The sequence below is a fragment of the Trachemys scripta genome, chromosome 15, assembly GCF_013100865.1.
Source record: "Trachemys scripta elegans isolate TJP31775 chromosome 15, CAS_Tse_1.0, whole genome shotgun sequence".
In the NCBI taxonomy this organism is placed as follows: domain Eukaryota; kingdom Metazoa; phylum Chordata; order Testudines; family Emydidae; genus Trachemys; species Trachemys scripta.
The window spans coordinates 20,528,730-20,546,848 of NC_048312.1; the positions used below are offsets into that span (position 1 = coordinate 20,528,730).

Below are 18,119 nucleotides of genomic sequence, written 5' to 3' on the forward strand. Positions count from 1 at the left end.
CAATAAATTGGTAGCATTTCTGGCCTGCGATACTCTGAATCTAATAGAAGAAGTACTGATAAGTGAGCATACACTGTCACTGAAGGAAATGAGCACTGCCAGTTCCTCAAAATGCTTCATCCTGCCAGCAACTTCTACCTTTACTCTTATCTGTTCTGAGCCTAACCCTGTTGGCTTTCGTCCACGTCCATACCTCATCCTGATACTGAGAAAACAAAACAATGGTGTCCAGGTTCATAGAAAGCAAGACCGAGCAACACGCTCAGTATACTGATAACTATGCAATCCTGTGATACTTGATGTTCTCCCCTGCAGTTGAACGAAGGGGTGGGAGGCTGGAAAGGGGACAGAGAATCTAGGGTACATCAACACGTTGAACATAACTCTCTGTATCCCTATATAATGAATAAAAATAGCCAACTTATGACTTCATCCCTCTAATACAGATCCTATAGTGAGGCCCGCAACACTGATAAATTTGTATCAAAGGCTGATGACCAATCCCATACAGATGCATGACCTCTATCGCCCAAAGGAGACAAAGGACTGAAAACTGACAGATGGGTTCAGAAAGATTGAAGTTAGCCTTCCATGTTACAAGAATATCAATTCACAGTAGCACAGGAATACTTAGTATCCAACTACAGAATTTTGTTTTTCAGTGTTTCTTACTCAATGACCCCCGTCCCCCCAAAAAACCTCTACAAGTTACACATGCATTAAACAAACCTTTGATAATTTTTTTAGTACTCCAGTTGGTTAAAGATGGCACATAACCAAACAGTGCATGCAATAAGATGTTCCTTCATTATCATATACCCCCAAAGAAAGTAACTTATTGCTTAAAGGGGCAGTCAGAAGTGATTTGTCGACATGGGAAGCAAAGTTGGCCCTGACAACATCCTTGGAAATGGGGAGGGAAGAGAGACAGACTGCCTCTGTATCAACAGTAAGATATGGGGGAGAAGTTGTTTCACCCTAACAGAATTGGGCTTGAAGGGCAATAATTTTTTTTAAAAGTGCCCTTAGGCTGTATCAGTCCCTTTGTCCAACTCTACATTTCAGAAACTATTTACCTGAGGCAATATTTTACTACAGTTGCCAACAAAGTCAATCAGTGTCTGTATAATACCATCATCACCTTTTGCATGATTTCTTTGACAAAGGATTAAATACCATCACATGGACTTACCTGCATAGGAGACACTGCAGCTGCTGGGGGTGTTTTCATCGGGCTTGGACTGAGAGGAGTGCGAGGAATTGTGGCTGTGGCAGGGCTTGGAACTAATGGAAAAATAAAAAGGAAGCTATCCCAAATGCCGCATGGTTTTCAGTCAAATGGAGAAGTGGCCATATAGCCACATGTCAAGACAACTGTTTAAGGGCAGAACCTGACAAGTGTTTTGTTTGCTTACATTGTGCAGTGCTCATTTTTTGGAAAGCAACTTTGAAAATTTCAAAAATGCTCGAGTACTATGTTGGTCACCTCCTAACATGAGCCTGCACTATATCAAAAATAGAAACCATATAAAACTATTTACAGTATCTAGCTGTTCACAAAAAAAATCCCTCCGCTCCCCCACTTAACTGCAAGTTTTACATACCAAAAGTGGCTTTGGTTTTCTAGTTTAGAGGGTTACATTCTTCATTGCACCTCTAGGAAGTGTACATTGCACGTATCGGGGCTCCATACTTTCCTCCCTTTCCCCCATAAATTGTCTGTGTAACACCCACCCATCCATCTTTATTTCAGATACTCCCTGCAACCAGCCTTCATGCCGGAGCCTCTAACTCACATTCACCCATGCTAGGGTCCTCCATTCCCCACTCATTAACCCCTCTGCCGCATTTCAGGGGGTTGGATTATCCCCCATGTCATCCTCCTCACATACCATCACCCTCATTTCGCCACCCATGTCAAGGGCTGTGTGCCCCCCTCATTCCCTACTAACCCCCATATCAGGGTCCCCCATTTTCCATCACCAGGGAACCCTATTTCCTCTCCCTACATGGTAGGAGCTCTGTGAACACCTCCATTGCACCCACCATGCCACCTATTACCACTCCACCATTCTAATTTCCTTTCTTTCTGTTCTGGAGAAGCATTTTCACACTATATTGGGAAAAAGGCTAGAGCTAAGATAAGGGATAATGTTAACGGCTGCCACCAACCAATTATTTCATCTACAAACGATCACAGAGGTAGTTGTAGTTGCTGGGTCTGCTAACCAGATGCAAGGAACTGAGAGTCCCCTTCATCTCCCCCCTCCAAATTTTCCAAATTTCAGATAGAAGTGCCATCAACTTGTGTATAAACCTCATTTTGCCAAGCCAGTCAGCTGATTCCCTAATTGCATGACTAGCAAATGATGTAAATTTCTTACCAGAAGGATAGTTTTTATTTGTCTGAGCAATCAGATCCTTATCCAAAGCCACAGATGAGCAAGTTTTCTGCTGATTCACTCATGTTACTTCCTCCTTTTACTAGAATTTTTTGCACAATTATTATGAACAAAAACATGAACAGCCCTCAAATTAGAACTGAGGAGGTTGAAAACGACAAAGACAAACACTAACAGGGAGAACACAAATGTAGAAATATGACAATCTACAGAATCTCCATACAATTTATAGATTATACTGAATCATATGACAGGTCTTCAGGCGGTGAGCATAAAAGTGGGTTGCCATTTACATTACGGCTGCTTATATCACTCTGATACCGCTAAGGGACCTTAAAGTGCATGTAAATGTAATTTAAAATGTAATTTACACCCACATTAAGGCCCCTTTATACTACCAGAGCAACGTAAAGCTGTCTTAATGTAAATGAGACTAAGGGCTTGTCTACACATTGGGGAAATGTTCTCTACAGGGGATGTGATTTCTAAAGCACACTAATGCGTTGTACGTTAATTGGTCTGTGTAGACCCTACTGGTGCATACTGAAGGTTCCCTAGTACAATTTAATGTAATACTGTTTCAAGCACTGGTATAGTGCACTAGGAAACTTTTAGTACACACCAGCAGTAGCTACACAGACTAATTAATGCGCAATGCATTCGTGTGATTTGGAAATCACAAGCCCAGAAAATGCATTATTTCACCATGTAGATAAGCCCTAAATTTGTATAACAACTTCACAAACAGGACCTTAAAGTCAGGCTCTAAATCTACATGTCTCATTTCCTAAAGTGCTGAGTGCCCAATAGTTCCCACTGAGCTAAATGGGAGAAGTAGGGTCGACAGTTCTCTGACAGGCACTAAAATATGGATTTTAGGAGCTCAGGCTTTTTTTTTTTTTTTTAAAAACTTGGTGCTAGTCATTATATAGCTTCTAGGACGCTCATTTGGGGGCATGTATTAATGTCAGTGTCTTAATGGGAGTACTGAATATCCTTAAGCTGGGGACACAGCTGAGTGTACAATTGGTATTATATTCCTGTTGAGTGATAGTGCTGAATCACAAAGCCTCTAGTGTCCAAATCACTAGGTAAGTGACAGTGAGGGATAGAGAACATTCAACCCCTGGGGTTGAGGAGAAAAGAGGAAGAGAAAGGATAATTACTTAACAGTAATGTAATTTAGTGTACGTGGGTTTGTTTCAGACCTTGCTATTGTACTGTCATCCAGCTGAATTTTGAATCAGCCAGAACATCAGAAGCATACATGTCAGCATACACAAACTTTTAACTTTGTATAGCTACTACACTGGCTAGAAGTAATTACCTTGTGAGGCACTGTCGAAGGATTTGATTAGTGTTTTTACGGTGGGAGTTGGCTCCGAGGAAGTGGATGACCTGCGACTCAGCCCCATTCCTTGTCTCAGAGCTGCCAAATCCCTCTCTACAGCATTCATGTAATTGTATACCCGGCCACGTTCCTCTTCCTGCCTGTAAACAAAAGCTAGGTCATCTTAGCCACATCAGAAAAATATTTTCTTTATGTAAAAAGGCTTAAATGTAAACACAGGAATTGAGCTCATAACTCTACTCATTATATTAACCTACTTTGCTATTTGTTGTAATTTAGATTTAGATTAACAGCCTTAAATACCAGTCAACTTCTTTAATATCTGTCAACAAGAGATCCTAAGTGAACTGAAAGGCTTTTTACCTATCAAGAGTCAAGTTTAGGGTCTTGTGTTTTCTAGTGAGTTAAACTTCAAATTTGCCATAGATTAAAAACTAATCCACTGAAATCATCAAAATAAGAAACACCTTTACAATTATTTTTGAAAGGGACAAACTTTTTTATGCTGGGGGGGCGGGGAATATATTTTTAAAGTTCAGCTTTGAATTGAGACTAAACTCTAGTTGCAACCCAAAGGACACTAAGGTTTTAGAATGGAAGGGACCTTTCAACCTAAGTTTATGTTGGTTATGACATTCACTGTCACTCTGATGGAGAAACCATCCTTCTGTCTGGAGAAAGCCACCCCCCCCGCAGATCTGAGGGGTTATTCATTGCCTCAGTTTCAGATCAAATACCATGCTAGCTACATTTTTCAACAGCAGCTATACCGTTTCTCTTCTTTTGGAATCTTACATCAAGTTTTTAAAGAATCATTTTCAGTTACCTTTGAGTTCTTTGTTCTTAGGAAATCAATTACCGGTAGATTATTTTACCTCCTTTACCTATTTATCTGCAAGCAACATGGATTTAGAAAGCCGTTCTGGAAACAGTATCAGAACAAACCAAGCAATAGGCTTCCGACATCCAAAAGCGTGACTACTGCATAAAAGGCTTGTTTTCAAGTTGACATTTGGTAGATGATTCTGTTACATTGTTAACACTGATTCCAAGGAAAAATCGATTCTAGCTGATTTGCAGCCAGTACATTTATTATTCCAATATATTTTACCCACCAGGGTAGTGAATTAATACTGCAAAGTCAAGCCTTAGCGTCAACAAGGGGATTCGAACACCTCACAATTAGTCTGATTCATTTCAACTTAATGAACAGATTTTCTAGATATGACGGATCCTTGTAATGCAAAGCATAAATTACAAACTTCCTATTTTGAAAATTCAAAGATTAGGTTAGAAATTCCTATCAAAAGTGGGTGCTATGACATTTTGACTTAAGGCATTAATCTCTCTAAACTCCTGGTATGAGTATCTCCTAGGCCAATAGTAATCAGGAGTTTTACTACCTGACAGCCTATTCAAATTGGTAGCTTCACTTCAGATTAATCTGCTTTACCATCACCATCCAGGTCATCTCTTATTTTCAATTATATCCTCCTCCAGTCTGCTCTCTACATCTCACATATGCAGCCTGTGCAAAATTCCACTGCAAAAATAATTTCTCTCAGCCCACTCTGGTGTTCAAGTGTTTCTGCCTCAAAGATTTATATCTGTATTTACAAAGTGTTTATCAGTGTTAATTTACATGGCACTTTATCGAAGGTTTTAATAATGGGAACATGTATACACATCACAAACATCGTAATTGTAACTGCTGAGTCTCCAGTCTGAATCAAAAGGACCAAATAGCCATGGATCCAAACAACTCTTCAACTCCTAGAGAGGACTAGTAGTCAGGATTCAGGTAGATTGGCAGGACTGGGAAAAACATGGATTGTGTCTGAGCTGTATGCGCTATGGATTCATTGAAGACTGAATTTTGTGTTTTTTTGAAAGATGCCCGACTGATGTAATTAGGATCACTGAAAAATCACTACTACAGAAAAACCTCCACAACCAGTTGATTATGAGGCAAAGGCTTATTATTGAAGAAAGTTGACAGAAACTGCAGAAAATCCTAGTTGCCTGTTTTCCAAAGTGCCGTAAGTATATTTAATTTAGGTAAGAAGCATACTGTTTCGGCTTCTGTTCAATATATAGGAAAGTCTCTTTTACAGGTGAGGCTTTTAGTGATTGGTTTCTCATTATATTTCTTAAATAGCACACTGCTGGAAGTTCATGGAATGAGCTATGCAGTAATACTAAGATTATTTTCTGATGGTATTTTTGGAAAAAAAATTAATTACTGCAGTAATTAAGTATTGCAGTAGCAACTACAGGCACCACTGTGCTAGTCACTGTATAAAGTCAGCAAAAAGCCTATCCCCTGCTCCAAAGAAACTAAGCACTACGTATCTGACTGGGACAAACTCCTTTCCTTTGAAACTGACTGATCATAGTCATTTGTAAACTCTAGCCTCAAAAAAATCAAGGCCATAAGTAGAAATCAAATACCAGATGCGAGAATGCCCCGGTTTATATGCCTTCTAATATTCCAAGAGATATGGTTCACATTACCAGTCTATGTAGATTACCTAGAAGTAATCATCTCTTGTAGAACTCCTAGGGATTTCTGTCTCAATTCAAGCTATAACAGGTCACAAATGAGAATCTAACATCTTTTATCTGAGTAGCCTAGTTGTCAAGAAACAAACCCTCTCTTCTCCATAGTAAGATAAGCTTGTGTTTTGCTCCCCTCTAAAGAGCCTGGCAGCTAAGCAAAATATACTTGCAACAGCACAGAAGAGACATTCATTGCTTGCTTTCCATGCTCTACTCAGGGAAGCTAAGCCCAAGTCATGGACTCATATTTGTGACTAAAAACAGACAAATGACTTTCCTTTTTGTGTGTGAGCGAAAGTGCCAAAACAGGTACATTTCCTCCATTGCAGAAAATTAAAAAGCCAGCTATGAAAAAACCACTCTCTTACAGGTTTGCCCATTCTTTCAGAATTGTTCCTAGAAGTATGCAGAGAGATCTTAGGCAGAAATGATCTTGCCTCAAAATGACAGTCTTGCTCTGTGACTTTCCATGAGTCTCAACAGTGACAGTTAAGAAATTAACGTCTCAAATTGTGTAAAAGCAATAAAAATACATAACTCCATTTTCATTAACATACTTGCGTGACTTTATTTCTTCCAGCTCTTTAGTAAGCTTTTCATTTTTCTCCTGAGACTCATGCAGTCTACGCTTTAGGTCCCCTATCTCCTCTTGGGCCTCAGATTTGATATCATTTGCTATGACCACGGCAGTCTGTAGATCAGCTTGGAACTGACGCCATTCTGCGGACTCCTCCTATAAATAACCAAAACTGTAAACAGCAGCAACTAGGAGTTTGAAATCAAAGAATTATCCTGATGCAAAGTTCCACTGAACTCTCAGAGTGGAAGATTTAAGTGGGTGTAAAAGTACTCATATTTGACATTTCAAAAGTAAAACACTAAAATTACAAATCTTAAATATGAAGATAATTTCATCAGTAATCAGCTTTGGTGTTTTGGAGCAGGAGCATTGGGGAGGTCCTAAAATTTCCTTTTCTCTAAAGAAGAAAAGATATAGTTAATTTTTTAATGGTTTAGTAAATTTATCCCAAGATGAAGCATTTAACTTCATCCTTGAGCTGATGCCCCCTCCCCAGAATTATTCTAACGCTTTTAAACAGTAATATTCACTTTCCCGCCCATTAGTAAGTCTGCCATGTGCTTTGTCTTTGGTATCTAACACCACCAATAATGCCCAGTAAGACCAGTTTCTACCTCTACATATTGAAATCCCAACACTCTTATACAGCCTTGAAACCTTTCTGGAATATTTTTAGAGCACTGTGCAGGGAAAGACAGGCAGACTGTACTATATATTTTTAATTGCTGGGTGATGTCTCATGTAACACTCTTACGGTGTCCCCCACACCTCTTTTAGTGCTTAGTTGCACACTGGGTTGTAGGTGTTAACCTACCCGTAGCCTCCTGTGAAGAGTCTTTATTTCTCTTTCCATGTCATGCTTTTGGTCCTGAAGTTTTTTAACTGTATCTGGAAAGATAAGTCAAATCCACTTTAAGATAACACCTTACTCAGTGATTTGTCTACGAAAGAGCAACTGAAGCCACTTGTGCAATTTTAAGACTTCCTGAAACCACCACTTATATTTTTCAAATTATATTTATTATATAATTATTAAATGAATGTCTAAGCATGAAGTTATTTAACAAAGCACACACTCCTGAATGTGGGAAATTAGTGTAAACTAACTTGATGGGTATTAGGATTCCAGTCTCTGCCTTACCATGCACAACATTAAAAAACAAACAAATTAGTCACTAAAATGTTACCTGCAAGGTAAGCACAGTGACATCAGAGGATGCTGAATACAGGTTTTGATGCCATCAGCGTTTAAATGGATTTTCCCATTTAAAAATAAAAATAAAAGCTGCGTTACCACACCTACGGATTCACACTTCACTTCCCTGCTCCAAGATAGCTACCATCAGGAATGATTCCATTCCTTGTTATTTCAACAGGAATAAGATTCCTATTTTAGCCCTGAAAAAGCTCCGATTCTTGTGTATCACAGCACTGTTTGAGATAAGCCGTATTTAAAGCATGAGGGGCAAACATTACAGTATATTCAATGAGATCATAATATGGAAGTAAGATGTTCATTTAAATAGGTCAGCAGCTACACAAAGGGTATGCAGCTTGACCACTACCAACTCCTAATCTGGCGTCTGACAGACTGACTCCTGTGATTATTACTCATTTGTTGTGTTATTCAATGCACAAGAGAACAGCATGATTGATTATTCCATTCCTATAATTGAGTAACTGATGAAGATACACATGGAATACATTTCTCATTCAGTACCACTTCACTGATCCTTGGTTCTTAGGGGCATTCTATTTCTATGGTACTGTATGCATATGTAAACTGTAAAGATTCAGGGCCTCTTGATTTGTAGGGCAAACTATGATAAATTATGTTTTTTAGTTCAGGTTCATTATGCCAGGAGCAGTTGTGAAGCAAATATCTTCTGTGTATATTGGCAGCACTTTTCCTCACATGAAGGCTGCAGGTACCCAATGTATTAAGCTGTTTAAAATCCAAAACCTTGGCATAAACTAGAGTAGTAGGCACATGCTTTCTGATTATTCAGACACTTAATGTACATTAATTTAAACAACTAAATTGACAGAAGGTAAAATTGTGTGGTTCTTGTTCTGTTGTGAAAGGTTTAACTTAACCAAATAAACACATTGGAATCATTTACAATTAGTTTCAGGGATAATTATGCAACACGGGATTCTTTTTAGAATCTTAAATTCTAACAATGCTCTTGCCTGCTTCCCCCCATTTTTAAAATTAAACGCTATATTTTGGTACCCAGAACAAGCCCATTGATTTCTTGGCGGAGAGCTGTTTTCTAACATTACGAGATATTTTTAAAATAGCATACGGTAGACTAAATCAAAATGCCAAGCAAAACCACACACTTATTCACATGAGGATATTCCATTTCACATAATTGAAACTGGATACTAATTTGGAGACACTATTTGAGCAAAGACAGATTGATCTATAGTTCTTCTGGAGGCTGACAACTTTGGATTCATCAGCTTTGTTATGCCAATAGTCCTAACTACAGACACTTTTAATACCACAGCTAATTTCTTTGTAAGAATGACATAAGCCCCTAAGTGGCTTGAAAAACAGTATTTCAGGCTTGGAAAAGTTCAAACACTTCAAACCAGACATTTTTCTACATCTATAGCTATCTCACAGGACTACATATTCTAAGATTCACATCTAGCTGACCTTTTAACATTGGATGTGGTAAGCTAATTAACAGTGAGGGTGACTCAAATCACATGGTACCATGTTACTTAAACTACAAAAAAAATGGAAACCTTTGCTAGTCTTAGTACAAAAGTCTTATCAATACATTAGAAGCAAGAGGAAGAGCAAAGACAGGGTAGGCCCACTGCTTAGTGAAGAGGGAGAAACAGTAACAGGAAACTTGGAAATGGCAGAGATGCTTAATGACTTCTTTGTTTCGGTCTTCACCGAGAAGTCTGAAGGAATGCCTAACATAGTGAATACTAATGGGAAGGGGGTAGGTTTAGCGGATAAAATAAAAAAAGAACAAGTTAAAAATCACTTAGAAAAGTTAGATGCTTGCAAGTCACCCGGGCCTGATGAAATGCATCCTAGAATACTCAAGGAGCTAATAGAGGAGGTATCTGAGCCTCTAGCTATTATCTTTGGAAAGTCATGGGAGACGGGAGAGATTCCAGAAGACTGGAAAAGGGCAAATATAGTGCCCATCTATAAAAAGGGAAATAAAAACAACCCAGGAAACTACAGACCAGTTAGTTTAACTTCTGTGCCAGGGAAGATAATGGAGCAAGTAATTAAGGAAATCATCTGCAAACACTTGGAAGGTGGTAAGGTGATAGGGAACAGCCAGCATGGATTTGTGAAGAACAAATCATGTCAAACCAATCTGATAGCTTTCTTTGATAGGATAACGAGCCTTGTGGATAAGGGTGAAGCGGTGGATGTGGTATACCTAGACTTTAGTAAGGCATTTGATACGGTCTTGCATGATATTCTTATCGATAAACTAGGTAATTACAATTTGGATGGGGCTACTATAAGGTGGGTGCATAACTGGCTGGATAACCGTACTCAGAGAGTTGTTATTAATGGTTCCCAATCCTGCTGGAAAGGCGTAACGAGTGGGGTACCGCAGGGGTCTGTTTTGGGACCGGCTCTGTTCAATAGCTTCATCAACGACTTAGATATTGGCATAGAAAGTACGCTTATTAAGTTTGCGGATGATACCAAACTGGGAGGGATTGCAACTACTTTGGAGGACAGGGTCATAATTCAAAATGATCTGGACAAATTGGAGAAATGGTCTGAGTTAAACAGGATGAAGTTTAACAAAGACAAATGCAAAGTGCTCCACTTAGGAAGGAAAAATCAATTTCACACATACAGAATGGGAAAGGACTGTCTAGGAAGGAGTACGGCAGAAAGGGATCTGGGGGTTATAGTGGACCACAGGCTAAATATGAGTCAACAGTGTGATGCTGTTGCAAAAAAAGCAAACATGATTCTGGGATGTATTAACAGGTGTGTTGTGAGCAAGACACGAGAAGTCATTCTTCCGCTCTACTTTGCTCTGGTTAGGTCTCAGCTGGAGTATTGTGTCCAGTTCTGGGCGCCGCATTTTAAAAAAGATGTGGAGAAATTGGAAAGGGTCCAAAGAAGAGCAACAAGAATGATTAAAGGTCTTGAGAACATGACCTATGAAGGAAGGCTGAAAGAATTGGGTTTGTTTAGTTTGGAAAAGAGAAGACTGAGAGGGGACATGATAGCAGTTTTCAGGTATCTAAAAGGGTGTCATAAGGAGGAGGGAGAGAACTTGTTCACCTTAGCCTCTAAGGATAGAACCAGAAACAATGGGTTTAAACTGCAGCAAGGGAGGTCTAGGTTGGACATTAGGAAAAAGTTCCTAACTATCAGGGTGGTTAAACACTGGAACAAATTGCCTAGGGAGGTTGTGGAATCTCCATCTCTGGAGATATTTAAGAGTAGGTTAGATAAATGTTTATCAGGGATGGTCTAGACAGTATTTGGTCCTGCCATGCGGGCAGGGGACTGGACTCGATGACCTCTCGAGGTCCCTTCCAGTCCTATAATCTATGAATCTATGAAAAGGAGGAATTAGCATTGATACTCTTATTAGGCTGAAGCTAACATGCAAGGTTGCCTGTTTTAGATTAAAAGTGACAAAGTACAACTGAAGAATTTGAGAACAGAATTTTCAAGATTACTTAAAATGTACAATTTCTTCAATATTGAAAGTTGCCTACTGAGGGAGCCAGCAAGCCCTACCAAGCTCCCCACACTTGTTTGCAGCAGATTCCAGGAGCGTGGAACTCCAGTGGGGGGCCATTTATTTTTTTAGACAACTCAAGGGAAATGGGTTTCATTTTTAAAAACAATTGTTTTTTTACTCCTAAAAATGAGTCATAATTTGTCTAAAAATAAACAAAAAATAGAAAAATAATCACAACAAACCAGAAAACCTAAATGCATCCTAGAGTTAAAGACTGGATAATGCCATTGTTTTGAGCTGTTTGTGAGATATGAGACACACCATTAAATGTTAGTACATTTGTGCTTTGAAGTTCAAAACAATGGCCTGAATATTCTCCAGCTACTATAAACAGTACAGAACATTTTACAGTAACAGTGTTTAGTTTTTTCTAAATTCTATCAAGGGATGGGAGAAGAACATAGAATTGCCAACACCCAAAATTCAAAAATCAGGAGTGAGCACTCTAAAACACCATGCAATTTAAGAAAAGAAAATCATGGTTTTCAGTCTTCTGTTTTTATACTCCCCTTAGCTATCCCAAATGCGTGCGCATCATTTAAATACATAAAATATACAGGCACCAACTTCCCTGTGTACCTACTCTGGGCTAACCCCCTTCTGCCCCATGCACTATCCAGAGCCCATCCTGACCCTCAACAATCTCCAGGGTTTGAGAGAGTGAGGCTGCTGCTGCTGCCAAGCTCCAAAAAGGGACTACTGCAGTATAGGGACCTTGTGATAACGCAGGCAGCGGCTATAGCTTCTAGAAGTAGAAAAGGGAAACCAGAGTTAGATCACTCAAATTTCCTGAGCCGCCTGCATTTTTCGCTATGTGAGATGGTTATTTCTATTTTTAATTACTTGCTTTAATAAATAAATATGTAAGTCAGTTGTACAAGGATATGATGCAACTGGAAATTAAGTGCTATTGCAATTTTAGATAACAATTTGTAACGAACTAGGTTATAGATGCTGGGTTTTAAATTGACTTATTTCAGTGTTAGAGTATTTCACTTGAATTTTACAAAACTGTGGAAGGTAAAGAACAAAATATTGAAAAATACTTAATTGTATTTTTATCTATAATTTTTTATAAATCCAAATTGGCACAAAAACTGTCACTATAAACAAAGTTTTTTTTAATGTTAACACCCAATCTGATTAATTTCAATACATTAATACATTTCAAATTTGTTAAAAATATTACAGTGCTAAGACATCCATATTATTTCATAATACATCATTTTAAACAAATTACAATCTGTGAACAATAATCACAATTCAGTTACCGCTGAATCCAACTATTCAGATCCACCGAGGATACTTTCAAGACTTTCTAAATTAAGATGCTGAAAAAACTAATTCTGAAGTTTTATCTGTTTGCATGCAGGTTTCTAGGTTTTGAATGCCCCAAGCCACATGATGAAAACAGTAATTCTACACCAGCTACTGTCACGATCATAACCTTGTTTTCTCCCAGGACGTTTACTTGAGATTTCCACTACTAAATAGTGGTTACATTTTTCAGTGTTTCATTGGAGAACAAGACTTTGAAATAATGGAAACAAGGCTTGCAGATGGCAGAACCCCCCTTTCAACATAAACTTCTGCATTTTGAAGAATAAGTACTGATTCCTCTGTTGTGACTGGAAACTAGCATGTGATGACTGATCACATGCTGGAAAATGACATGGTATAATGTCCAGCTAATGCTTTCTCAACATCAATTTTGCCATCATTTAACTGCAATTTCAAATCAGGGTTGTTGTTTTTTTATTTGTTTTTTTTAAGTCCTCACCAGCTTCAACATGAATTCAGAATCAAAGGTTATTTTACTGGCTTTGATATATGGAGCAATTACTCAATAAGCTTCTTCAAACCAATTTGTCATCTTCTAACAAACCATGGAGTCTATTGACACTGCTTCCCATATTTTTATAGTAATATTAGGATATGATTGTGTCATAATTAGGGCTGTCAAGTGATTAAAAAATTAATCGCAATTAATCGCACTGTTAAACAATAGAATATTGTTTATTTAAATATTTTTGGATGTTTTCTACATTTTCAAATATATTGATTTCAATTATACCAGAATACAAAGTGTACAGTGCTCACTTTATATTTGTTTTTTATTACAAATATTTGCACTGTAAAAAACAAATACACCTGTAGTATTTTTCAATTCACGTAATACAAGTTCTGTAGCGCAATCTCTTTATCATGAAAGTTGAACTTACAAATGTAGAATTCATGTACAAAAAAATGCACTCCAAAACAACACTGTAAAACTTTAGAGCCTACAAGTCCATTCAGTCCTATTTCTTGTTCAGACAATCGCTCAGACAAACAAGTTTGTTTACATTTGCAGGAGATAATGCTGCCCGCTTCTTGTTCACAATGTCACCTGACAGTGAGAACAGGTGTTTGCATGACACTATTGGAGCTGGTGTCGCAAGATATTTATATGCCAGATGCGCTAAAGATTCATATGTCCCTTAATGCTTCAACCATCATTCCAGAAGGTGTGTCCATTCTGATGGTGTGTTCTGCTCGATAATGATCCAAAGAAGTGCAGACTGACGCTTTTCATCATCTGAGTAAGATGCCACCAGCAGAAGGATGATTTTCTTTTTTGGTTGTTTGGGTTCTGTAGTTTCCGCATCAGAGTGTTGCTCTTTAAAGGCTTCTGAAACCATCCGCCACACCTCATCCCTCTCAGATTTTGGAAGGCACTTCAGATTCTTATATCTTGGGTCGAGTGCACTAGTTATCTTTAGAAATTTCACATTGGTATCTTCTTTGCATTTTGTCAAATTCGCAGTGAAAGTAATCTTAAAACAAACAACACGTGCCGGGTCATCATCCGAGACTGCTATAACATGAAATATATGGCAGAATGCAGGTAAAACAGAGCAGGGGACATACAGTTCACCCCCCAAGGAGTTCAGTCACAAATTTAATTAACGCATTATTTTTTTAACGAGTGGTATCAGCATGGAAACGTCCTCTGGAATGATGGCTGAAGCACGAAGAGGCATATGAATCTTTAGCACATCTGGCATGTAAGTATCTTGCAATGCCAGCTACAACAGTGCCATGCGAACACCTGTTCTTACTTTCAGATGACATTGTAATTAAGAAGTGGGCAGCATTATTTCCCGTAAATGTAAACAAACTTGTTTCTCTTAGTGACTGGCTGAACAAGAAGAAGGACTGAGTGGACTTGTAGGCTCTAAAGTTTTACACTGTTTTGTTTTGGAGTGCAGTTATATAACAAAAATAATTAACATTTGTAAGTTGCACTTTCATGATAAAGAGATTGCACTACAGTACTTTCATGATGTGAGTTGAAAAATACTATTTATTTTGTTTTTTACAGTGCATATATTTGTAATCAAATATAAAGTGAGCACTGTACACTTTGTATTCTATGTTGTAATTGATGTATTTGCCCACCAGACAGAATGCAATCAGTCTATCTGGCTAGCTAGCTGTGAACAAGTCAATGAATGGACCATTAGGGAGAACAATAGGTCTTTGAAGATGCTCCCACCTTCCTGAGTTTTCCAGGGATGCTTTGACACTGCAGGATCATGTGATCAAGTCGCCTGGTACTGGACTCCATAACAGAATACCAGTATTTTTACACTGGGGGGGGGGGGGGGGGAAGAACCACACTGGCAAACAAAAACAAAGAGGAGTCTGGTGGCACGTTAAAGACTAATAAATTTATTTGGGCATAAACTTTCGTGGGCAAAAACTCCCATTTCTTTAGATGCATGGAGTGAAAATTACAGATGCAGGCATAAATATCTGTAATTTTCACTCCATGCATCTGAAGAAGTGGGGTTTTTTACCCACGAAAGCTTATGCCCAAATAAATCTGTTAGTCTTTAAGATGCCACCAGACTCCTTGTTGTTTTTGTGGATACAGACTAACAGGGCTACCCCTTCGATACCGGAAAACAAAGGATTCACGCCATATGCCAAACCTATTTAAGGCAGGGGAGTGACAAAGAGCATTCATTCTTCACTGAATCCCCGCCCAGGATGACTGCTGGAAACATCTAAGAAACAAAGGGAGGTGGGGGGGGAGGGGAGAGGAGAAGAGCTGAGCCCAGACTGGAAAGGTGTTTGGCCTGTGAAAAATACCTGGAGTTTTAATCTGCAAACAAGAGCAGCTTGCCTTCAAGACCCAGTGAAATTTGCCTAAAACAACATTTAGGGTGAGAAATTACTACTTGTAACCAGTTTCTTTAGCATCTTAAGCTTAGTTTGTGCGTTTGTTTCATTTGATACAGGGCTGGCTTTAGGAAGTGCGGGGCCTGATTCGAATACCCGGCGGCGGTTCGGGTCTTTGGCGGCACTTCGGCGGTGGGTCCTTCACTAGCTCTGGGTCTTCCGTGGCACTGAAGGACCTGCCGCCAAAATGCTGCCGAAGACCCGGAGTGAGTGACGGATCCGTCGCCGAAGTCCAGGACTGCTGCCAGGTGAGTAAAAAAATTAGAAAGAAAATTAGGGTGTGGGGCCCTCTTAGGCACGGGGCCCGATTCGGGGGAATCAGTCCTGTAGGTAATCTGCTTTGATCTATTTGCTAACCTTTTAATCACTTAAAATCTATCTTTTATAGCTAATAAGCTTGTTTGTTTTCTCTAAAGCCAGTTTGTGTAATTCATAATTGGGGGGGCAAAAGCTGTGCATATCTTCCTCCACATTCGGGGAGGAGGTGAATGTCACGAGCGTACACTGTACAGTTCTCTGTGCAGTGCCAGACGATACAATTTTGGGTTTACGCTCCAGAGGGGGTGTGCACTGGAGTGGTGGCAATTCCCTAGCTGAAGCCTACCCAGGCAGAGCTGATTTCAGTGTCTGTGTCTTTCTGCAGCTGGGTGTGTCCCTACCTGTGTGTGGGCTGGAGGAGACTTGAGGGCTGGGCTCGGCAGGACAGTGTAAGGGAGCCCAGGCTGGTGGAACAGGCGGGCTCAGTGGTACGTCAGTACATCAGGTGGCACCCTGAGGGGGCAAGGAGGGGGGGAACTGGTCACATCTATATCTTGTGTATGTGTCAATTATTCTTATTCCCTTGGGCCATCTAAAACAAAATCTTATAGGCAATCTGCAAAAGCATTCCATCTTTCTTCTTGGGTCATGATATTTGCTCTTTTCAAGTCTTTTGACAATAATTTTAAAATATGTGCAGTCATGTGTCACGTATTTTCTTGCAAAACTTTCCTAATCTTAGCCATATTGGCTGCATTGTTTATCACAAAATAAATTACATGGCATTTACTTCCTCTCACTCTTTGAGAAACACTAGCAATTGTAGAACAGATGAATATGAACAACTGAAGATAAATGCTTGTTCCACAAGTAAACATTACTTCCCTCAGTAACTACTGTAACACAATACAGTAGAACCTCAGAGTTATGAACTGACCAGTCAACCACACACCTCTCTTGGAACTAGAAGTACACAATCAGGCAGCAACACAGACCAAAACAAACAAACAAACAAATACTGTATTGTGCTAAACTTTTTAAAAACTAAAGGGAAAGCAGCATTTTTCTTCTGCATAGTAAAGTTTCAAAGCTGTATTAAGTTAATGCTCAGTTCTAAACTTTTGAAAGAACAACAATAATGTTTTGTTCGAAGTTATGAACATTTCTGAGTTACAAACAACCTCAATTCATGAGGTTCTAGTGTAGGCTTGTTGTTAAACTTAAACCACACCTCTATAGTCACACACAGGCACTCAGTTTCTGAAGACACATATGCTATGCTACAATAGAAGCACCAGAATATTACACTAGAACAGTGCTCCTAGTGTGGACGCAGATTATACCAGCCAAGTATCAACATAGCAAATACACCCTCCACAAAGGAAACAAAAGTGCAGATTTGCCAGTATAACTGCATCTCTACTAGGGCCTTCTGCTGGCACAGCTATGTCAATCAGGGACCATACCTCTTCAAGCTCCTGAGTGATATAGCTATACCAGCAGAAGTCTGTACTATGGACCTGACCTTAGTCTTCTAGATTTAGGGCTTATCTACACTTACCAGGGGGTTGACGTGCGGTGATCAATGCATCGGTGGTCGATTTAGTGGGTCTACTGAAGACTCACTAAATTGACCGCTGATCGCTCTCCCGTCGACTCCTGTACTCCACCTGAATGAGAAGTGCAAGGCGAGTCGACAGGAGAGCATTTCCAGTCGACATAGCGTAGTTTGGAACCCGCAATAAGTAGATCTAAGTACATCGACTTCAGCTACGTTAGTGATGTAACTGAAGTTGCACAACTTAGATCAATCTCCCTCCTGTAATGTAGACAAGGCCTAAGTGTTTCAAGAGAAGATATACAGTCAATACAAATCCTGACAGAGGAGTACAGCATGGTTGAAGCTTTTCAGCTTTCTTGAATTGTGGATGTTCAATGTAGGCTTGGTCTATATTTGAAAGTTGTACTGGTGAAACTGCCTG

General features: G+C 39.3%; 1 protein-coding gene across 4 annotated transcripts in view; it reads right to left on the reverse strand.

Moving 5' to 3' along the window:
• SPECC1L (sperm antigen with calponin homology and coiled-coil domains 1 like) overlaps positions 1–18,119 on the reverse strand; it is a 116,141-nt gene that overhangs the window by 54,210 nt on the left and 43,812 nt on the right. For 3 of the 4 annotated variants that reach the window (XM_034791631.1, XM_034791632.1, XM_034791633.1), the window contains exons 6-9: positions 7,707–7,780; positions 6,870–7,045; positions 3,730–3,893; positions 1,193–1,284 (exon numbers count right to left, since the gene is read on the reverse strand). In XM_034791631.1, coding sequence (XP_034647522.1) covers positions 1,193–1,284; positions 3,730–3,893; positions 6,870–7,045; positions 7,707–7,780 — 506 coding nt within the window. Of the gene's footprint in view, positions 1–1,192; positions 1,285–3,729; positions 3,894–6,869; positions 7,046–7,706; positions 7,781–16,538; positions 17,040–18,119 lie in introns of those variants that run through there. The other variant, XM_034791634.1, reaches the window with a different exon arrangement.